The sequence below is a fragment of the Maylandia zebra genome, linkage group LG5, assembly GCF_041146795.1.
Source record: "Maylandia zebra isolate NMK-2024a linkage group LG5, Mzebra_GT3a, whole genome shotgun sequence".
NCBI lineage: Eukaryota > Metazoa > Chordata > Actinopteri > Cichliformes > Cichlidae > Maylandia > Maylandia zebra.
Genome location: NC_135171.1, coordinates 22,683,467 through 22,706,006, shown reverse-complemented (window position 1 = coordinate 22,706,006; position 22,540 = coordinate 22,683,467). Strand labels below are relative to the sequence as shown.

Sequence of the window (22,540 nt, the reverse complement as noted above, 5' to 3'; positions counted from 1 at the left end):
TGTCTAAAATGTGTTTGGCCCCCAATCTAACTGTTATTCTCACAGTTTAATTATTTTTTTAAAATCTTCATCCACGATTTATTCATCCATGTATCCATGTCGTTATTTTTTATATCTACTGAAATCCTTTATCCTCCTTTTTTCCTAACTGAGCTCTTAGCCACCTGAGCCATTTAATTCTGTGATAGTGCATTTCAGTGGACTCGTAACCCTACCCTTAGGGCGAGGGATTAGGGTTAGGCCTCCAGTGTGGGCCGGGGCCCCCTGGAGGGCCGCAAAGGTACTGCAGGTGGGTCGCATTAATAACAGAAATCCAGTTTGAAATTACTCACATGTACAGTCACATTTATATATATGTATTTATTTATATGAAAAGTGAATTAAAACAGGTGATTAATCATTACATTGAGTGATTTTTTAAATGCAATTTTCAAGTAAATTTATGAGGCTCTCTGTTTGACTAGAGCGAAAATTTAAGATTAGGTGGGCCCTGTGAGATTTTCTGGTTTCAGTGGGTTGCAGTACTCTTAATTTTGGGAATGTGTGTATTATTTTATTTTATTTACCTACTTTTTTAAAGGTGGAGTTTTGGCTTCTTTAACATGAATTTCCCCAAATATCCCAACTTCTGTATTATCTCATATTACCACTGGATTAAAGAATAGTAGTTGGATGTACCCAAGTATGTTAACTTCAGTACTTTACTCAGGTACACCTTCATTGTACTTTATATGTTATGCTGCTCTCTACTTCACTATATTTTGGATGCAATGTTTGTACTCCATACCATTCATGTTTGAACTTTATTAGCTTTTGCAGATTTCTAATTATAAATATACCAGTATTTCTACAGATCCACCACTGGAGAAGGACATACACCTTCAGCATGTGGTGAAGACATGCCCACCCTTGCAAATAGTATACAACCCACTCTACCACCCGAGCCTCTCCATGTTCTGTTCTGATATTTTAATATATTTGCTTTAGTCAAACTGAATCAATAATTCAAATCTAAATAAAGATCAGCCCATATTTTATATCCAATTCTGGTAATTTGTCCTCATCACTCATAAAACAGTCCTAACAGCGCTGTTAGTCTTCTAATACCCATTTTGTAATTAAATAATTCAGCAGGAACTAAATACTGATAAAGTCAAAAAAAGGGTCATGAACGATTTCTTAGAGAGGCTTCGTTCTTTAGTAGATTCATATGTACATACAGGAAAAAAGAAATATCAGGCACTCTGAGCCGAGCTCGCAGTTTGAAAATAAGTACAATGCTTCAGTTCAAGAAAAAAAAACTCAAAACAAAATACTGTGGCCAGAAATACAGCATCGAGTTTAAATATCAACACATATCTGAAACACACCCGATGAAAGCCTCAGAGGTCTAGGTTTGGTTATTCATTATTAATTAGCCCACCCACTTAAAACTTAATCCTAACTAAATCTACAAACACATGGTCGCACAGAAACAAGCATACACTTCAAATAATTCTCCTCCAGCATGTAAACACATGTACACCCTCCCAAATATTAAATAAATCTGGCATATATGCTTGAATTAATCATAGATCTAAGAAAAAAAACAAAAACATTCTGTGCCAAACAAAAATGAAAGTAACTGGAGGAGCTGTTGAATCTGGCCTGTGGGTGTTGTGGCTCTCCCTGAGGAGACATAGTTGAGTGATTTGACTGGACCTGTGATATTTGGAGGGATTAACCTTGGCCTGACCTTGATCTGGAGGAATGAAAGGCAGAGCAAGAGCAGCGAGTCCATCCTCTGCTTAGAGGAAAAACCCATTATCAACAATATGTCCAACAGCAGCCATTTGTTAGGTCCTGACCCAAAGCTATTTATGTGTGTCTGTGGTTGTGTAGGCACACAACCTGTATGCACTGAGTCATGGATGACTGAGGAGTATGATGCATGTGTGTCCATATACTTCTGTGTGATTGCTTCTGATCTCGGTCTGTGTTTATTGCAAATTGTTGCAGAGTCTTAGTAGAAGCAGACAGTGTGAAGGAAAGGCCTGTTGCTTTTGTCCTCAAACTCTTGTAGGAGCTCGTCGATTTCATTCTCCATGTCGTCGGTGTGCTGGATCTGCAGGGGTGCACAAGGGAAAGCTATCAAAACACCACCTGTGCACGCACACGCCTCATTTCCACCACTCACAAAGATCGTTTAACCTTTCTTTAGGTGCCAACTGAAACAGTGTTGCACATTATTTACGTGTATATTTATTAGTAATTTGTTTAAAAAAAATAAAATAAAATTGTAAGAAAACGCCTCATCAAGAAGTTCTCAGATGCTGTCACTCACACATTGGCACAGCTCACAGATGAGGAAGGCGCCCAGTGTGGCTTCCTCGTGGTTATCCTGAATGTCTACATTGATTACATGCACGGGCTGCAGCGTCTCCTGCTCTCTGGAATTCAAATCTAGGAAACACATTAAAGACCAGGTAAAGGCAGGTAGCAGTTGGAGAAGCAGCAAAGCGGTGGGTTTGTGAATGACTCCGAGTAATGTTACAAAACCTCACCCTCCACCACTTGGTCATAGACTCTCTCTTCACAGGTGATGACCAGGTCAAACTTGTCCTTGCAGTTCTGGAAGCGCTCTGGCTTTGATTTGATCCGCTTGTTGCGGTCCAGCATGTGCAGGATGCCGTTTTGTGTGTATCTGAAGAGCGAGGAGGGTCAAGGAATACACAGCACGAGGCAAGAAGGGGAAACCCCCCAAAACAAAACACTCAAAACAAAATAAAACTGATCAGAGCAACAGAGAGAGGATTTCAGTGTGCACCCAATTAGACTGAACTCACTGGTCCAAGCAGCATCTATATAAAGTGCATCTCGATCAAACTACACAAGGGGGCACGATGCACTTTTCAGTGACGTCTAGTTACATGAACTACATCGCCCTCTAGTGGTGCAGACTATTCACCAATGAGGGGTCAGAAAACAAGCTGAAAGGATGGATTTTCAGGAACATTGTTTACTTTTTTTTTTTTTTTAAACAGCATTAAATCCAGAGTTTTAATATTAACAAGCCACACTGGTACTGCCAGGCTGATGCAGACAATGTCACCATTGTTTGTTTTTTATTCTTTCAAAAAATTTGATTATAAACTATACAACCCACTCACTACAAATGGGAAGAGATTGTCTAAATAAATAAATAAAAGTAGTTGTTGTGCACTACATCAGTGAGATATCCATGCAAAACAGCAGAAAATACAGAAAAAAAATACAAGCACAGTGACTTAAGTTAATCATGTGTCACAGGGTAATTTTCTTATTTAGGAGAACAGATTTGTTACTTTACCTTAATGCAGGCTGGGAAAAAACACCTACAATACAGGACCAGCAGCAGCACAACAGTAAATGACACCTCAGAGAAAACTTGCCTGACCTTTGAACATGCAGGCCTCTACAACCAGATGAATTAAAGGCAGATTTCTGTTTTTAGCACATTTAAAAAAAACAAAAAGAAAGACAGAAAATAAAAAAGTTGAACTAAAACAAAGGAAGGTTTAAATAGAAGGACCATGATTACTGGTTACTGATAGAAAATATGTGAACTTTATCATTAAAGTAAAAATAAATAAATAAAAGTCCTATGCATGCACAGTTAAAGTGCAGCCACTGAAGACTAACACACTTGTACTCTTTGTTGAACACCACTAATTATCTAATGTGTCTGAGTGCCTTGCATTAGCATAAACATCCCACATGCTAATGAGGAGAAACTGATAATCTTTAACTTACCTTGGGGCACTCAAGCCTACAGCTTAAAACAACCTCTTAGATTCATGGCCCTTATGCACCCCCCTCCCCCCCTCTGGGGTTAGTGGGTGTCATCCACTTGGGCAAACTCAGCCTCTTTGCTAATAGTTCATATTCTGTCCTTATCAAGTTTTACAATTTTGATAACTGAGACAATACTTATTCTCTACGACTAACTACAAAAGGCGAGTTTGTGTTACTTCAACAGTACAAATACTCTAAAGTATTGTTAAAATGCAATAATTGCATTAATCATTACACAGTAACGCTAAGCAGCCTCATCAAATTCACAAAAAACTGGTGTTTGTGGGGTAAACCCCCCCCCAAAAAACAAAACACCCTCAAACCTTTTAGTTAACAGAATTTAAAATAAAACTGAACCAGTTTTATTAACTTAAAAGCTAAAGTAAACTTAAAAAAGAAAAAAAACAAAACAAAAAACGTATACACAGGCAGACTGAGTTTTGTCTTTGTCAGTTTGGTAAAAACCTGCCTGACGAGGCTTCGCTGCACATTTATTGAGACTCTGGATGTGAGTTAACCCTCCTCAAAGTGTTGGGTTTGCATTTTCACACCAACTCTGAACTTATTTAAATGTTGCCTAAAACAAATATTACAATAACTAAAAGACTGAAACTACTTGAACTAAACATGTTAAAAAATAAACAGAAACAAGCAAAAACAGGAAACTTCAGTGAGCCAAATTACACCAATTTCAAATAAAAACAAATAAAATCCTAGCTCTTACCAAAGCAAACTTACTGCTGCACCGCTGCTGTATTGCAAGGCGTTTCTCCACACCCTACATGTTAAAGATTTAAAAACAAACCTTTTTACCATCATGGTTTTTTTTCTTTTTAAATCCCTGCACGTGGTTTCATCTCCTTTCACTGCCCAGTGTCCAAAACAACTATCTAATCAAGACAGATACACGGCCCACGTTTACTTATCTGGCTCCTAGTATATGTGAGTGTAAGGATGTGTGTGATGTTGTGTGTGGGAAGGGGATACAGTTCCTTGTCCTTGCGGACCAAGTCGTTGTACATCTGTTCATATGTCGTTTTGAAGTCATACACATTTGGCTTATCCGGAGCAGGACCGGGTAGCTTCACATGAGACCCTGTCCCAAATGAACGCACATCAAATCCACGTTTGCTGCAGAGAGGAAAGGACAAGAGAGTGAATTATGAAACAACTTTGAGAAAACATTACGAAAGCACAAGGAAATAAGTCTTTCCACAGCAGTCACGTAACCTGTAAACCCAGCCCTGTAAACTGCCTCCTCACATATTTAGAATAAGACTTTATGAAACCCAAGACACCTCAAAATACCAATTTCACACCTCAGCTGACCATTTTAATTTTAAAAAAGGAAATTAAATATAAAAAAAATAAAATAGGTGACAGTTTGTCACCCTGGTCTGCAGATCTTTTTAACCCAGCCTGTTTTTCTAATCCAGTGCAGTTAGTAAGAATATATCTAAAGAGGGCTGAAAGGCTCTTTTTGGTAGTGACATCTGATCGACACAACACAAAACTCCATAAAATGTGGTGGATGAGGCAGCTGACGGAGCCTGCCGTCGCTGTGAAACCTGCAGACGCTCCCTCTCGGAGGATTCCCTACAGGGGGCGCTCTTGTTAAAATGTGGGGGGAGAATACAACCCAACAACTTGGGCCTTGGTGTGACTTCTCTAAAAATCAGTTTGACAGCAGAATCTTAGTTAAGACCATTCTAGGCGACCCTAAACCTGTGAAACACGGTCAGAAAGCTAGTTTTAGTCGAGCTGCAGCCTCGGTGTGGCGCTCTGAGCTCGAAGTCCATTGTTAAAAAGCGTCGAGGCCTGACGGGCTGTCACCGCATCGACACGGCTCAGAAAGCCGCACAGATTTCGATCACTTTTTGGCCGCCTTCCTTCTCTCTTCTTCCAGCCGTCTCATCTTTACCTGAGGATATTGTGCGCTTCCATACTGCGGTTCTGGTTGCTCGAGCACACAACCGCTACACGCAGCGGGTGGCTCGGCATCGCGACTCTCCGGCTGAAACTAACCGATATGAACTCAAAACCTAACTGAGGCTGTTACTTTTATCTCTATGAGAGAAATAAAGAATAAAAAACCAGTTGTTTGGATCAACGAAAACGCTTTTCGAGTGTAGATACAGCGCGACAAGCTCGTCTTCTATAGAAGCAGGAAGTTAAAATGGCGGAGCGGCACCTTGCCCTGGATACGGCTTTAAGTGATGTCATGTTGAGGGCGGAGCTTCGCAGCTCTCAGCGCAGTGAGGCCACGTAACGTCAGTAAGGAAAACATGCCGGAAGAGCTCGGCCTTCTCTTTTCGCCACAGTAGAAGTGGCTAAAATCTCTCGTACCATTAAAATCTTCAGTAAGCAGACACAGTCAACGGGCTTTTAGCAGCAGGGCATACAAACACAGGGACCATTAATTCCACATTTCATGTCTTACAACGTTTACTTTGTATTTAATATGTTCGTACAGTGCTGTGTTTTGGCTGCTGTCTACGACATTGAAAGGCTATTTCCAAACTGTTTTAAGGCCATCACTCTACAGCAGGATAAATCATTCACAAGTGGAAAACATTGGAGAATGCCGCAAGTGTTCAGGGTGGACTTCCCAGCAAAATCAAAGTCCTACATTTCAAACTCAGATATGTCCAGTTAGAAAAAGACTGAACAAGTATGGGCTGCTTGGGAGCCGGGAAAAAATGGTCATGACTTAGGTTTGTAAAATTGTATCTGAACAAGCCACAATAATCCCAAACATAGCAGCAAATCTAAAATAGAATAGCTGAAAAAGAAATCTGTCTGCCTGTCTACACATGAAAGAATGAAACTTAATAGCTAATCTTTTTGTAATATTTAAGTCACCATCTTGTCTTTTTCTGTAGTTTTCATGCATTGTAATGTTTTGTGGGTTAATTTTATTTTTACTTTTTTTGGTTCTTATTTTGTATGTGCACACACACACACACACACACACACACACACACACACACACACACACACACAGAAAAAGAAGAAAAAGAAAAAGGACAGCTTCTCAATATTAAAAATGACCTCATAGTACTTTATTCTCTGACAGCAGGACAGAAAGGTGGTTTAACTGAAGATGTACACCAGATTGTATTGCCCTTCAGAAAATGACAAACAAAGCAAAAACAGTGCTGTTGTGACTGACTCGAGTGGAGAAATGTGTTAACTGGTAAAGTTTCATTTTTCGGTGTCCCATTAAGGACACTTTTACCGACTGTCCATTTAGCAAAACTCTTGTTTCTCATGTACTCAGAGCCATTTCATTATTGGTATTGCTGTAGACATGCTGCCCGATTCAATCCCCAGACAGCCTTGACCAAACGTGACACAGTAAACTGCTGTATTTACAAACTGCAGATAACCAGTAGGCTAATTTTGGTTCAGTGCATCCTCGCGAGGTTCAGAAGGCATGTTATTAGCAGAGCCACAGTAGATTGTGCTTCAGTTAGGTCATAACAGGATGAGTGTGTCATACTGGAAAAACGGAAAACAGGACTACTATAGATATTAACTATGACTGCGAGATTTATGGAAACTTGTTTCAGCAGCTGAGAAAACTCTTTTTGCCACTGAAAAAACAAAATTTTGGGTTATTATCGCAAAAACTGACTCAAAATTGAGAAAATAACTTGAAATATTGATACATGGATTACAAAAAAACCCTCTGTTCATTTTCCCCCCAGGGGCAGAAACAAGTCTCCACAGAGATAACACATGACCGCGGAGCGCGTTCATGTGGGTCATTTTAGTGCATCAGTGATGTGAGTGAGCGCGGTAGGAGTACGTATGCTGTGCCGCGGGGCTCATGATGTTTTCCGTGATGTACGCCACCAGCAGGCAGATGATGACCAACATCACGCAGATAGCCCCGCCCACCGTTGTCATGGCGATCACAATGTCTTGCATCCCGGACGGCGGCAGCGTGAACTCCACGCAGTCCCGCTGCTCCGGCCTCTCGGCTGGCTCGGAGCGGCCCAGGTTGCGCAGACAGATGCGGTACGGGATGTTCTCGTGCAGCTCGGTGAGCAGAAAGTCCCTGCAGCCCGACCCAAGATGGACACCGGCGCACTCAAACTGAGTGTAGCTGCCATTCCACCAGCAGCTTACCTCGTAGCCCCCGCGTCTGTGGCGTCGACCCCTGAAAACAGAGTCTGATCGCGGAGTTTCCTCCTCTGTCGCATTCGTCCCAGGACTGCTGGCCTCTTTAGTCTTTGTGGATTCGGACTCGTGGGTCCACTGTAACAGTACGCTGCCGTTGTTGAGAATATTTGCCACCAGCCTCCCGAAAGACACCGCACTCCTGCATTCTCCCTTAGAGCACTTGTACCCAAACAGAGTTTGCCGAAAGCACAGCTGCCCCCCAATGCCTCCCTCGATCACTCTGTAGGCGCACACCGGCGATGGCACGTCCTCTGGGCTCCATCTCGGTGCCCTGCCAGGGCTGTCAGATATCACAGTATTATTATTATTATTATTATTACTATTGCCTCGACTTGTGTTGAACAAGGAGCTCTTCACGTGGCCTGTTACCTCTTCATGCTTTGATGGTGGCCTGCTCTGATCGCTGGGAGTCACGTTAGTCTGTTTCAGCCAATTTTGGGTCACATTATTTCTGTCTCTCACCTCTGATGAGGGCGTCGATAATGATGATGATGATAATGATGAGCTATTGAGCTGATGAGAGCCAGCTGTCTGGGGTAGCGTGCAGAGCAGCAGTGCCGATAAGGCGAGCAGGGATGGTCGCTGTGGGTTTGTCATCTCACCGAGCTCTCGTCGAGTTATTTCCTCTCACAGTGGATCAGATGGGCGATGGCTGAAATGTCTGCCATAAGATGCGATCCAATTCAGTGCACGCGAAGAAAATCCGCGTGAAACGGGATCCATGGGCGACAGAAATAACATTGAGTCATGCGCCCCGTGCAGTTGGTGAGAGATCCGAGGGTGACCTTGCAGGATGAAGTTAATGCACCAGAAACGGCGATAAAAGTGGCCTCAGTGCAGCTCGCTGCTCCCGGACAGTTGGAGTGGACCGGAGGAGCAGGCTCGTGCCATCAGATTGGATTTCTTCTTCCCGTCTGGCTTGACGTAAATGGCTTTGATGCCTGCTGTGTTAGAGTGCACGTGCAGGAGCGCGCCCCGCGGAGTGCTGGGCAGCGTGGGTGCGTGCACAAAATATTTCTTGTCATCAGTGCTCGGTTTGTGAGTCATCAGCCCACACAGCGCTTCAGGTAGCTGTCAAGTCACCTGTGCGGACTCCCGAAAACAGCACTGATGGAGGGATTGAAGTCTGCCCACCTGCGCTGAGTGTATCCTTTATGACTTATGGTCGGGTCGCTGGAAGAAAATGTGCCCAGTTACAACGTTACAGCATCGATGCTCTTTTCATGGCTTCAGCCTGGAAAATGGTCAGATTGTCTGAGATGAAGTCAAACTGAGTTCAAAGCCAGAGTGTTGTGACCCTGTGTAAAATTAAATAAAAACGGAAAGATTTGCAAACCTCACAAACCCATATTTTTTCCACAACAGAATAAAGAAAGCATATATTTGAAATGAAAGTATGTACACCTTTAAGAAAAAAATATCAGCTCATCTTTTTATTTGATGGTAGTAACACATATCAAAAAAGCAGAACAAAGCCACGTTTATCACTGTTTACATCCGCTCCTCTGCCTCTGTTAACAACAGCCTGGGAACATCTGGGAACTGAGGGGACCAGCTGTTCGAGTTTTGGGAGAGGAACGTTGTCCCATTCTTGTCTGATGCAGAAGTCAAGCTGCTCAGCAGTCCTGGCTCTTCTTTCTCATATATATATATATATATATATATATATATATATATATATATATATATATATATATATATATATATATATATATATTAGGGGTGCAACATTTTTAAATGTAATGTTGCTAAAACAACAAAATTATTAAAAAATAAATAAATCTATCTGATCGAGAAATCACTCATCTTTGGAAAAGAGAGTTTATTACAGCGAAATGGCTCTTTCCAAAATAAAAGCTATACTATACTATATACTATATATTCTCAGCAGCATATTAAACATATCAGGTGCCCATAAGGAGAATCATGTGCTAACGGCTGTCTAAATGACTCGGGTAAAGTTTGTAGCATGTGTGCTTGTTGTTTTTGTCTGCTTCCACTTGTCTTTGAACTAGGATGATGTCGGCGTAAATGTGCAGTCATATTCGTTGTGTTCCCACTAGTGCTGTCAGCGTTACTGTTGTTAAAATGACTTTAACGCCATAACGCCGCAAATCACCGTTAACGTTATATGAAGTCATTCTTTTTTGAACAAAACTCAAAACAGAGGCTATTAATCTTTGAGTCATTTCTAAAGCCCCCCCACATGCGTACTACCCTTTAGGGCTAAGCCCCAGGTGTATCAAATGCCTGCCTCCGCCTCTGGTTCCCACCAGTTGAGCATTGCCTGGCACATCTGACATACTGTTTTACTTTTGTCCATGATGTGTTTACCATCAGGGTCATGCTTCACATGAAAACCAAGATAGTTCCAAACGCCAGATCTGAATGAGGGTGGGGGAGGTTCAATTTCGGGTAGCGTTGAGGAAGTTGCCATGTTGCAACGAGCTTAGCTTCTGTCTTGCTAGCTTGCGCTATGCTCAGTCGATCTGCACTCGACAGTGCAGCCTAGGCGGAGTAGTCGAACGCAGATCCACTGAGCGCTCAACACAGACAGCATCGTCAGAAGAAAAGTTGATAAAATAAATAAAACATTTTGTATTGTTCGATACATATGCACACCGAACCGAAAGCACTGTATCGAACGGTTCAATATGGATATGTGCACCTCTAATATATATTAGGGGTGCATAATTGCATATATTTGGTTCAAAATGAGCCAGATGTTTTCAGCTGGTGAAAGGTCTGGACTGCAGGCAGGCCCATCAGCACTCTGACACTTTTACTATGAAGCCATGCTGTCTCCCATCCAGACAGAAGATGCTGTCTGGATGCATATGTTGCTCCAAACCTGTATGTACCTTTCAGCACTGATGGTGCTTTTCCTGATGTGCATTAATGCCATTTCCTCTGGCACTAATCCACATCCAGACTATCACTGCAGGATTTTGAACTGACTCTTGATAACAAACCCAAAGCTCTCACTCCTTTTGTTTTTTAGGCCAGATGATACAATGATAGAGTTTTAACCCAGATTTGTGGATTTCTCAACATGCTCCTGAGCCCATGCAGTGATTCATGACAGAATCATCACAGTTTGTAATGCAGTGCTGCCTGAGGGCCTGAAAATCACGGGCATCCAATATTGATTTTCAGCCTTGTTCCTTGCACACAGAGATTTCTCCCAATTTTCTGACTCCGTCGATGATATTACGCTCTGCACATGACGAGATATTCAAAGTCTTCACATTATTTCCTCCTTAATGTGAGGAAATAATGTTCCTCACATTAAGGAACATTATTTCTAAATTCTTCCACAAACATTTGGCTTAAACCTCTGCCCATCTTTACTACAAAATCTGCCTCTCAAAGACTCTTTTTATGCCGAATGACATTAATGACCTGTTGCTAAGTAACCTAATTAGTTGCAGTGTGGCTCCATAGTCCTTTACGTAGTTGTTAGGCAAGCAAAAGGTTGCTGACCTGGTTCCAGTCAGAGATATAATTCCCTTTTGGCTTGAGTCAGGAAGGACATCCAGTGTAAAACACTTTGTGATAAGGGAGCGGCTCAAGAGTAGTTAGATGCAGACTGATCCTCCAGCTGTTTCTTTTTAGTAACGCATTTTCCCCCCCATCCCAATTAGGGCATCAAATTCAAGTAAGCTGAAAATTGTCACACACTAGTAAAATGTCAAAGTTTACATATTTATATGTTTTCTGTGTTCTATTATAGATAAAGTGTAGGTTAATGAGATGTGCAAATCATTACATTCTGTTTCTATTTACGTTTTACACAGCGTGCCAACTTAAGCTAACATAAGAGTGCTTTTGATTGCATCCACGTTTGTATTAAATAGCCTACAGCTAAAATTTGTTTGGTCCGCGGTGTACTCGGGTTATAAAGCCACAGTCCAGCAATCTTATCATTCAGTATTTGTACTGTAATTATATACTTTGTAGTATATAATTTACTGTTGCTGGTCGCAGTTTTTGTCATATGAAAGAGCAGGAAGGCATACACTTTGCTCAGCATTAGATGACATAAAGCTGGGATATTTAATATTTAAGCACTTTGCATGTCTGTAAACTGACGAGTTTACACCGAGACTGATGACATGACACTCATGACACATCTTGTATTGATGTTCGAAACATGAGTATTAACAGGTTCTTCAAAGCAAAGTCACTGCTGCTGATTAAATGTGGTTCAAAATCACATTAATGCACTTTGCATGTGCTCATAACATGTTGTTATATCCGCTTGTGAGTTTGGACTCTGTTGATGCACGGCTATACTCTGATGCAGTCCTTCTTCTGTGAGAGTCGTAATGTTTGCTGTTGTTGAGACTGGTTCTGGGAGTTTGATGAACAACCTTTTGGTTACGAACATCTGACCTCCACATAATACAAGCCCCCCCCCCCGCCCCAAAAAGAACTTTGTGCAGTCTACAGCAATATGCAGTGTAAATACAAAACAAAACAAATACATTAGTATTTTGGAGATTCATGGGTTCTCTTATGGAAACTCTCCTGATGATAAAAAACAGAAAACAAAGCGGAAAAAAATTCCACTGCTGATTCATAATGATGATGTTCGGTTCTCAGTGTACATTTAACTAAGATGTGCTTAGCTAAGAGTAATTGAGTTTTCTCAAGAGATTAACCGGTAAATAATTAACACCAAGGGAGTGAGTGTGAATGGCTGACTAAAAGATTTTAAGTGCTGAATCACTTGAACGTTTTCTTTCTGGTGCATTTGGTCACCTGTTACTTTATTGCCCTTTAGCTAAGCTTATCATGAGACAATAAAAACAAACAAATAATACCCAGGTCAGATTGCTAATCCATTGCAGAGTTATGTGCTGTGGTTAGTATGAGTAGTGACTTGCAGGTGTTCGTGTGTTGATGGGCAGCATGTTGAACTGCTCTGTGACGCATGGATAGCTGGAAAATGCGTACCTTCGTGCTCTCGCAGCTTCTAATGGTCAGATTAAATTGACCTTGAGACTGATCAGCAACATTTGTTTATGTGTGATGAATGTGTTTGTTTATCAGTGTGCGCATGTATAAAACACAATGAGAACTGTGAGGAGTAGAGCTCTTCAAGCTCACATACCAGCCTTTTGTTATAAAGAGAAGGAGAAGTACGTCGCCATGCAGAGGATGATACCATGTCAAAGGTCCTCACTGTAGAAGCGATTTTGTTTGGGGTCTTGGTGTTTTCTGGTATTTTGGGAAACATCCTGGTCATCTATGTGGTGAGAAAGCACACAGTATTTGGAGTGTGAAGTGGGCTGAATGTTTTGGTTTGAGTTGTTCTCAGTCTGTCTCGTTTTGCTATCAGGTGTTTCAGTCAGTCACTAAGACTCCACCTCGGAGACTCCCTCCTTCGGACCTTATTCTGGTGCACCTGTCCCTAGCAAACCTGCTGAGCTCACTTTTCCGCACAGTGCCTATTTTTGTGTCAGACCTGGGCTTGGATCTGTATTTGTCCTCCGGATGGTGCAGAGTCTTCATGCTGCTGTGGGTGTGGTGGCGAGCCGTGGGATGTTGGGTGACCCTGACGCTGAGTGCTTTTCAGTGCACCACACTGAGACGCCAAAATGTGGCCTTTGGACCTCTTACTGTCCAGAGGGAGAGGCGGCGGCTCTGGGTTGTCCTGGGGGTGGTGTGGGGGGCGAACCTGGCTTTCTCTGTCCCTGCACTGGTATACAGCACTCATGTTAAAGGCAATGCCACAGTGGAGCTGATGGTGATCAGTTCCACCACCAGGCCTCTGCTAGGCTGCGTCTGGGAGTTTCCATCAGAAGAACAAGGCACGGTCTTCGCCTCTACTTCGCTGGCAGTGAACGAGGTGTTGCCGCTGGTGCTGATGGTTTGCACCAATGTTGCCACACTGCACGCTTTGGCCAAGCACATCCGAGCTGTTGCCTCAGGAGGGACCCACACCGAACTCGACAAACATCTGTCTAGCGAACGTAAGGCAGCTCAAGTAATCATGTCTCTGGTGTTGCTGTTTGTTGTCTGCTGGGTGCTACAGGTTGCTGCAGTAACGTACTACAACCACAACAGGGGGCACCATGCTGAAGGGCTGCTGACTGTTTCCCATTTTTCTTCTTCACTGTTTGTGGGATTCAGCCCCTTGGTGGTGGCCCTGGGACATGGAAAACTGAGGAGAAAAATCCTGAGTATGATGCTAGGGTGAGCTACAATTCTTAAATGTCACAGTAAGGGTGCCGAAAAGCAGACTAAATCCCCAACGGCTACAGGAAAGAAAAAAACAGTTTTTGTTGTTCAAAGAGAGATGAAGGTCATAAAAGTGCAAGAGAAGATTAAATAAAAATAAATTCTGAACAAGAGCACTCAGAGAAGAGCAAGGACTATACTAAAACTCTCATGTTTTATTATGTTTTTATTACAACACATTGAGGTGTGACCTTTGACTCATGACCTTAAAGCATTACATACTAAAATGGTGTCTTTATTTTATTGTCTTTACTCATATGTTTGGAGCAGAGTCGAATGAAATCTTTGGCTCCTATAAACGGTTAAATTTGGGATTTTCACATATATTCATGCGGTGTGGGATTTTGCAAAACTTTCTAGCGTCTTTGTGACATTAAATAAATAAAAAGAATGTTGTACAGCTCTCTTCAAGACCTTTCTATTTAAACTATTACTCAATATGGTTTTTTAATCATTTTTTAAGGTCATCTTTTATCTCAGGTGCTAACAATGAAGGTTGAGGTCGACTGCCAACCTAGATACTCATGTCCCTCAAGGTCTAGGATGTTGTTTTGGGGCAATATTAATTTTCAATTTCACATTTGGTGTCACCTTGACATTGACCAAATTTTCATGAACTGAAGCGCAACATATTACAACATAGAAACATCCTCAATCAAAAATACACCAAAACTGTTCTTTGGAAACCTCTTCTTGGCTACAAACATACGTTTCTGAAGGTTAGCCTTGTGTTTTCCCACTCATTTAAAATTAGTGAGACAAAAAACATCACCAGAAGCCATAATGGTAATTAATGATGTTATACTGAACCAAAAACAAAATGCTTCAGCCACTGCCGTGGTACTTTTTTTCTTTCCTTTGGACCCTTTTGTCTATAATGAATACAAAAAAATAAAAAAAATAAAAAAACAATAGATCATGATTAGTGATGGCATATTAGGTGCATCTCCAGAGCTTTTGCAGAGTACCATCAGTGCACGAGTGTGGACTTGATACAAGAACGAAGCTGCCGGTGGCCGACCGCCAGAATGACAGGTGACAAGGCAATGAAGATGATGTTGGCAAAACGAGCAATGACCATCAGATAATTGGCTGAGGAGCCACGGTTGTAGTTGAAGTAGTTGACAGAGATAACACTGGTCCCCCATGAGAGGATGAAGAGTAGTATGAGGGTGAGAATCACCTGGGAAAAAAAAGCACACAATTAAAAAGAAAGCCCTTTCAGAGTTCAAGACTTTGCTGAATTTGCTGTAGTGATTTACTCTTAAACACATCCAGTCACATAGCTCATATCTAAAAAGACTGATTTACAGCTGAGCTCATCACTCTATGCAAATACAGCAAACTGAAACAAAGAGTGATGACTCAGAAGAGACTGCAAGTGGTTGCTGGAGCGATTGAAACAGGAGGCAGGGCTGCAGTGGCACTCATATGTCACAGGGAGATATGAGAGAATTTGCACCTGAAACAAACCAGCACATTGGGAGGATGCGTTTGATGACAGTGTGAATGTGCAGCTGTCCCTTCTTGAGCTGATGTCCTTTTCTTTGAGGCAATGCATTTACATTTTTTAAAAGCAACTTATTACATTTAAAAATTAATTTACACAGCTCGCTGACTCCTTCATCTACCTCCAGTGCCCCCTTCTTCCTCACCTTGGCTGCTCGTTTCTCGGCTGGCACCCGCTTTAATACCGGTGCGTCTTTCTGTGGATTCCGACCATGGGTGTAGAGGGTGTAAAGCGAGGTTAGGTTTGTAATGGCCATCAAGATTAAAGGAATCATTTCATGTATCACCAAAGATGTGGTGGCGTAGGCCAGGCCAATGGTGGAGGGAAAGTTCCACACACAGCCCAGCAGAGGGCGTGTTGTGCTGCTCACCAGCATCAATGTCTGAGGAAAGAGCAGGGAGAGCAGAGGGTGGGTCATGTGCTCAGCCAGCAAGTCAGAGAGATTATTATTTTTCTAGATCATTGATAGATTTTGGCACTCAAAGCCGATAAGCCAAGAATCTGTGAACTCGTAATACATTCTTAATTTTTTAAAATAGAGTTGAGAGAAACAAAATAGAGAAAAAGTAAATCAAGCAAATGCTTATGGCAAAACCAATGGGACAAAACATATGCAGTACTGCAATACACAGTAATACTAGAATTACTGTAGTAGTTAAAATAATACCAAATGGTCTAGTCTGAGTTTAATGATGATTATGGTTGCTGATAATGTTTTAGATGACCTCATTTTGGTTCTTGTCTCTTTTAAAATATGTAATTATTATTATGGCCCTGATGAAATCAGAGGGGTTGGAAGAACAACACATACACTATACTAGGTACACCTTATTAGAAGTCACTCAGAGACTGTGGTCCACATTGAGATGGTAACATCACACAGTTGATGCAGATTTGTCAGCTGCACATGTGGCATTTAAAGATGCTCAGCTGATACTACAATGCCAAGGATGTGCCAAGAAATTATCCCTCACTCAGTTACACCACCATCAGCCTGACCCATGGATACAAAACAGGGTGGATCCATTTTTACATGTTATTTAAACTAACTTCTGACCCTGTCATCTGAATTCTGCAGCAGAAGTCAAAATTCATCAGATCAGTCAACATTTTTCCAATCACGTATTGTCCAATTTTGATGAGCCAGCGTTAACTGTACCCTCAGTTTCCAGTTGCTGCTGACAGTGTTGTCAGTGTTCTGCTGCTGTAGCTCATTGGCTTCAAGGTTTGACGTGTTGCCCAAAATTCTCTTCTGCATATCTCAGGTTTAACAAGTGGTTATCAAAAAAAGTCCTTTTTACAGAGAGAACTGCCGCTCACTCGGTATTTTCCTCTGTTAATTCTAGACTTGGTTTTGAAGGAAAGGCCCAGCAGATAAGCAGTTTCTGAAATACTCAGAGGAGCCCACACAACAATCATCCCCATGCTGATGCTTAGTTTAAACTTCAGAGGTCATCTGGACCTCATGTCAATGCCAAAATGATTGAAGTTGCCTATTAGATATTTGTTAATGACAAGTTAAACAGATGTACCTACTAAAATGGCAGATCTGTGTCTATGTAAAGATCTATATGACTGTTAAAATGTGAAATGCATTTATTCATTCTTTTTTTTGTAATTAAATGATAAATACAGTGTCAAAGATTTGATAACCATATGAGTATCATCAGTACATACAAAACTATTGCATTAGTTTTGAATACAAGCTAAGTATTTTTTACTAATTGTGTAATGTAATGTTTCAGACAGTCATTGTTATACGTGTCACTTTATGTGATAGAATAACGACAGGGAAAACATTGATTGATAAAATAATTTGAAAAATTACTATTCATGATGACAAATAAAAAGAAATAGACTACTTGGAAGGTCCTTGGCAGTGCCCCTCTCACCTCTGTAGTGTTCTTGTTCCCATTAGAGGAAAATATATGAGCTGGAATCGAGTAAATAAGGTTACCAATCCAGATGAGGCCCAGGCACATCAGGAGGGTCTTAGGAGCACCCCGGGGCCCATTTGTAGCACCAGGAGCCACACGCTTCAACGTCTGGAGGTGGAACGCACTGAGGAAAAGTGTTGACCACGCATTGACTGACCGCAGCCACACCGACATTCCCATTAGCAACTGACAAAACCCTTTGGCTGTATATATCTGTAACAACATAAGAGGGGCTTAAAGGTGTAAGCGCAAGGGGCTCACAAGTTAAATCTAGATTTAATTTGGTTAATTTGATCTTTCATGCATGTTTTCTGTGTAAAACACTTCATTCGGTGAAACACAACCAACATAGAGTATTGAAAAAAAAAAAGAAAGACTATGAAATGAGTGAAGAGTGAATTATGGACAATGACAATACCTGCAGTCCAAACTCTGAGATGATAAGGAGTGTGTTCCTCAGTAGTGATACCAGCAAGTTAGACATTGCCATGTTAACGATGATGATGTCAGAGTTACGTCCCCAGTTATGCTCCAAGATTATGCTCTTACCAATGACCAGAATCACAGTGGTATTGCCCAGAATTCCCATTATCACCAGGATAATGTAAAAGGCAGTTTGTGCAGGGGAAACAAAGATATGCATTCTCATCCCTGCAAGATCTTTTCTTTGGTCCGAGAGGCTGCTCATTGTTCCACAAATAAATAGACCAAGCTGTAAAGGAGTTTTAACAGCTCACGAAAAGTTCTGAAGAAATTTTCATCGTTGATTTGAATGAATATCAAGTGAAGATATATTAGTTATTATCCTCGAACAAGCTAGTAAGACGCTGGACTGTAGTTAACTGGCCTTTTGGTTGATTTTTTCAGTTTGAAGATGGAATCACCTGCGTTACTCCTCCATGGACTTACTGGAATAAAATGATCTTGCCTGTATCATTGGAGCTGTGCTCTTGTAACACAACCACTGTTCAGGCCACAGAACATTACAAAGCATCCACGATACTCGAGTCCTCGGAGAGCATGAGGTGTATATTAATGAAACACAGGAGATTAATCTACTTCCTTGCATAAACATGCTTCCATTGCAAGTTTGCTACCATCATCCTAAGGGAAGTGAAGGCTGTTTAGCGTGTGGTCATGAAACCTACTAACAGATATTCCTAAAGAAAATCAATACTTTGCACCTTTGTTAGAATAAGTAACTTAGTGGGAATTCCTCTCTCCTTATTCAGGACACGTTGCAGTGTTCACCAGTAGAAATTTTACAGTTTCTTGGCACTCTAGGCAAAAATGCACAGAGGGTTTCTCCATTTATGTTATAAGGTTACGTTATAATGTATTTGATTCAAATCCAGGCCAAAGACTTTCTGCATGGTCTCTCTCCGCGTGCACCAGCTTTCTATTAAGGTCCAAGACAAGGCAGACATATTAGGTTAATTGGTGGTTCTAAATTGGGCCTACTTGTGAATATGAGTCGGCCTCTGTGTTAATCATGTAATGAATTGGCGACCTGTCAAGGATGTACCCCGCCTCTCACCCTGTGACAGCTGAGATAGACTCCAGCCCCATATCACTGAATTGGATTAGCAATTAAGGAAAGATAGATGGAGTATTTTTATCACCAACTGAGCGAGGCTTCCTTCTTATTTGTGTCATTAATGCTAGCAGCACCCGGCAGGGGGTATACTCATCTTTTTAAATTAGATGACAGAGTTAGCGTAACTGTAAGACAAGAAAAAAGAAAAAGTTTCTGAAATGTGAGATGTGCAACGACAAAATGCATTCTGCATTGCATTGAGGGATCAAATCAGTGCTCCAGTTAACATCTTTATCCCCTTTGTGAACGCATGAGTTACTTATTTATGAAGCAGAACATCACTTCTACTCATCCTAAATGAGTGCATTATGACAAGAGAACAGGAAGTTTCCCCATTTACTTAGTTTTCAGTATCTCAGTATCTGTAGGGCTGCGTCAGGAAGGTCATCTGGCATAAAGACTGAGCGGGTGAAAGTAGCCTCTTGATTACAGCTAATGACCACTAGATGGCGCCTTAAACAAACCAAATACAACACACAGGACAAAACAGCATAGTTTCTATTTATTTAATTCATTTTTTAAACAAATGTTTATTTACTCTGTACAGCATTAGTTAGTAGACAAAACTGTAAGTAAATTTAGTAGCGTTACATACAATGTCAGCACATTCAAAAAAAAAAAAAAAATTCACAGTAGCCTATATATGTCTGATCAGCACCTTTGGAGGCTAAAAATACAACTATCATCTTCATAATTTACAAGTATCAAATTTAATCCCATCAGCTTTAAAAACATTTTTATATACACATCACTTATGATAACGTGGAGACACATTCAACTGTGAGATGAGTGTGTCCATCAGAGAAAGGAAAATATAAAATATTGACTGTATATCGTCTGTTCGGTAACACTTTCTGACTCATTCATGATCAGAACATGTTGAACTGGTTTGATATAATAAACCATGTAACTAAAGAAAGATGATGAAAAATGCTCTGACACATCTAATGTGTGTGTGTGTGTTTTTTTTTTGTTTTTTTTAAATGAAATCCTAAAATGAACGGGTGATTTTGCCAAACAAAGCTACAGCCCTGTTAAAGTAACGAAACTAGAGATGGCACGATACCACTTTTTTATGTCCGATACCGATATCATAAATTTGGATATCTGCCGATACCGATATGAATCCGATATAGTGTTTTTTAATCAACAAAACTTTTTTTTTTAAATATCTTGCTGAATTTTGTATAAGTTCATACTCAAGTTTAAAACAACAACTACACTAAAGCTATTCTGTTATACCTGTATGCAAAAAAAAAAAAAAATTTCATAGTTCAGCAATACTGATCAATCTAATAAACTTAAACCTACACCATCCTCCCTATTCTGGTATTTTAAAGAGTACTTAGCGTAAATATTAAGCAACCTAACTAATAGGGTTCCAACTCCCAGCAACAACAAAAATAAATAAATAAAAAATAGGGAACCACCCCTCACGCTCCACCTTTTTTTTTTTTTTTTTTTTTTTTTCTTCTTAAATGACATCAGAAACAGCAGTATGCGACATTACGTGATGGCAGAGCTTCAGTTCATCCTTTGTCATTTTTTTTTTTTTTTTTTTCCACGCTCCACCTCATGATGCTTAATCGACGTAATCCACCTTAATTTGATGCAGTGTGAAAAAAAATGCACAGAAATCAATTATTTTTCAAGAAATATTAAATAGATTCAACATCTTTCTTCAGCAAAATTGCAGACTGCACAGATGGTACCTTCCCAAAGGAAAAAGTACTATAGCTTACTAGGGTATATATATTACCGTAGACTTAATAGTTACTATATACAGTAATGGACTTCTATTCCTTTTACATCAAATTAAAACTTTGGGTGTAAGATTCAGATAATTATTTATTAAAAGCTAGACATTTTAAATGAGAATAAAGAAAAGTGTGTCTTTGTGCCCCTTTTCCCTGTTAATGCCCTATCGGCCCCCCTGGCTAAACTTTGCTAGATCCGCCCCTGCACAGTTACAGCCGTCAGCTACTAGAAAAAGATCCTTGAGTAGAAAGTAATATTAAATAAATTCTAACAACAGCTTATCAAGCTTAAACGTGCTGCTGTTGTTCAGCCGCTGGTTTCCTCTTTCTGGTGCAAAGTGGGCCAAAAGCAAACAAGAGAGACGGACTCGCGACAGAAAAGCCGATCAGCTGATCGTTAAGCAGTTTCATGATTGAAGTAGCAGCCAGAAGAGGCAGTCGCTCCATATATCGCTTGTTAAGCTTAACGCAGGAATGCTTTACAAACATTCAGAGATGGACTTACACACTTGCTTTACTTCTCTCGGGGATAACTTTGTCGGAGATGAAATGCCGGGTTGCTAGCGAAGCTCCACATGCTATCCAGACCACTGACAGGTCCCGCATGCCACAGCCGCTCTATCACGTGATGCATACTGCTCCGACTGCTAACGTTCTGAGGTGAGTTACGGCGTGTTGCAAGTTTTGTGAGGTGCTTTCGTGATATTTAATGGATCGGATTACATTTTTTATTTTTCTCCGATATCCGATCCAGTAATTTAGGTCAGTATCGGACCGATACCGATACGTAATATCGGATCGGTCCATCTCTAAACAAAACTAAACAGTTTCTGATCATCTGCCAGAGAAAGTTTTCACGGATTACAAAATTTCAGCTGAGATCACAATCCTCTACCTTTTATTCAAAATTTCTCAAACTTTATTAGAATGATTTAATATTGGTTTAAAAAAAAAAAAATCCAAGTGCATTTGTAAATGTAGCCATAATTAAATGGTAAAATAACGCAGTAAAGTGGTTTCAAGTTTTAGCTGAGCTGTGTAAAGACTTTCACAGAAGCTCCAGTCTTGTTACCGACCTGAATTGATGCCTGCATCTTGAGTAAGGAAGAGAAAACAAAATGCATCTCAGCCTGATTATCAGGGTACTGTAGTTCAGCTGCTCAGGTCACAGATGAATGGGGCACTTAAGTTCTTCATTTCACTGCAAGCATGCTTTCACTGGCGACTTCTCCAGCTGATCATAAAAACAGATCTTGCTCCAGGCACTGTAACCAAATCCCCATTCAGATTCTACTTAAAAATAACCCAAAAAGTAACTAATTTACAAACAGAAGACTAAAATTGTTGAATATACTTTTAAGAAAAACAAGAGCTTATTTCAAATGAACAAAAGTGCACTCACTTCACTAACTATCATACTAGCTCTCAATGCTGTCGACAGTTGTGGTCAGAAGTTTACATTCACTCACTGTGGGCATGAATGCCGTGGTAG

The 22,540-nt window shown here is 40.7% G+C and overlaps 4 protein-coding genes across 4 annotated transcripts; 1 reads left to right on the top strand and 3 right to left on the bottom strand.

Moving 5' to 3' along the window:
• Window positions 1-1,175: 1,175 nt before the first annotated feature.
• On the bottom strand, window positions 1,176-6,018 carry ssu72 (SSU72 homolog, RNA polymerase II CTD phosphatase). The gene is made up of 5 exons (XM_004544769.3): window positions 5,735-6,018; window positions 4,801-4,944; window positions 2,544-2,683; window positions 2,324-2,442; window positions 1,176-2,104 (listed from the first exon to the last, which is right to left on the bottom strand). The coding sequence occupies exons 1-5, from the start codon at window positions 5,812-5,814 to the stop codon at window positions 2,003-2,005; spliced, it is 585 nt and encodes a 194-aa protein (XP_004544826.1). The 5' UTR covers window positions 5,815-6,018; the 3' UTR covers window positions 1,176-2,002.
• Window positions 6,019-6,835: 817 nt separating this feature from the next.
• Window positions 6,836-8,491, bottom strand: fndc10 (fibronectin type III domain containing 10). The gene is made up of 2 exons (XM_004544770.6): window positions 8,371-8,491; window positions 6,836-8,281 (listed from the first exon to the last, which is right to left on the bottom strand). Exons 1-2 carry the CDS (start codon window positions 8,376-8,378, stop codon window positions 7,594-7,596), a joined length of 696 nt encoding a protein of 231 aa, XP_004544827.1. The 5' UTR covers window positions 8,379-8,491; the 3' UTR covers window positions 6,836-7,593.
• Window positions 8,492-12,993: 4,502 nt separating this feature from the next.
• On the top strand, window positions 12,994-14,285 carry ora4 (olfactory receptor class A related 4). Its single transcript, XM_004544771.3, has 2 exons — window positions 12,994-13,259; window positions 13,346-14,285. Exons 1-2 carry the CDS (start codon window positions 13,173-13,175, stop codon window positions 14,204-14,206), a joined length of 948 nt encoding a protein of 315 aa, XP_004544828.1. The 5' UTR covers window positions 12,994-13,172; the 3' UTR covers window positions 14,207-14,285.
• Window positions 14,286-15,217: 932 nt separating this feature from the next.
• On the bottom strand, window positions 15,218-18,382 carry ora3.1 (olfactory receptor class A related 3, tandem duplicate 1). The gene is made up of 4 exons (XM_004544772.1): window positions 18,113-18,382; window positions 17,650-17,907; window positions 15,903-16,139; window positions 15,218-15,430 (listed from the first exon to the last, which is right to left on the bottom strand). The coding sequence occupies exons 1-4, from the start codon at window positions 18,380-18,382 to the stop codon at window positions 15,218-15,220; spliced, it is 978 nt and encodes a 325-aa protein (XP_004544829.1).
• Window positions 18,383-22,540: the final 4,158 nt, after the last annotated feature.

What these genes read in the sequence shown, in the direction of transcription:
- ora4 (XM_004544771.3), top strand. Translation starts at nt 13,173, where the DNA reads ATGTCAAAGGTCCTCACTGTAGAAGCGATTTTGTTTGGGGTCTTGGTG. An exon ending in ACATCCTGGTCATCTATGTG is followed by an intron (nt 13,260 to 13,345) that starts GTGAGAAAGCAC and finishes TTTTGCTATCAG; the next exon opens with GTGTTTCAGTCAGTCACTAA.
- ora3.1 (XM_004544772.1), bottom strand. Translation starts at nt 18,382, where the DNA reads ATGAGCAGCCTCTCGGACCAAAGAAAAGATCTTGCAGGGATGAGAATG. An exon ending in TCTCAGAGTTTGGACTGCAG is followed by an intron (nt 17,908 to 18,112) that starts GTATTGTCATTG and finishes ATGTTGTTACAG; the next exon opens with ATATATACAGCCAAAGGGTT. An exon ending in GGAACAAGAACACTACAGAG is followed by an intron (nt 16,140 to 17,649) that starts GTGAGAGGGGCA and finishes CTCTTTCCTCAG; the next exon opens with ACATTGATGCTGGTGAGCAG.
- ssu72 (XM_004544769.3), bottom strand. Translation starts at nt 5,814, where the DNA reads ATGCCGAGCCACCCGCTGCGTGTAGCGGTTGTGTGCTCGAGCAACCAG. An exon ending in GTCCGCAAGGACAAGGAACT is followed by an intron (nt 2,684 to 4,800) that starts GTATCCCCTTCC and finishes CTCGCTCTTCAG; the next exon opens with ATACACACAAAACGGCATCC. An exon ending in TCTGTGAGCTGTGCCAATGT is followed by an intron (nt 2,105 to 2,323) that starts GTGAGTGACAGC and finishes GCACCCCTGCAG; the next exon opens with ATCCAGCACACCGACGACAT.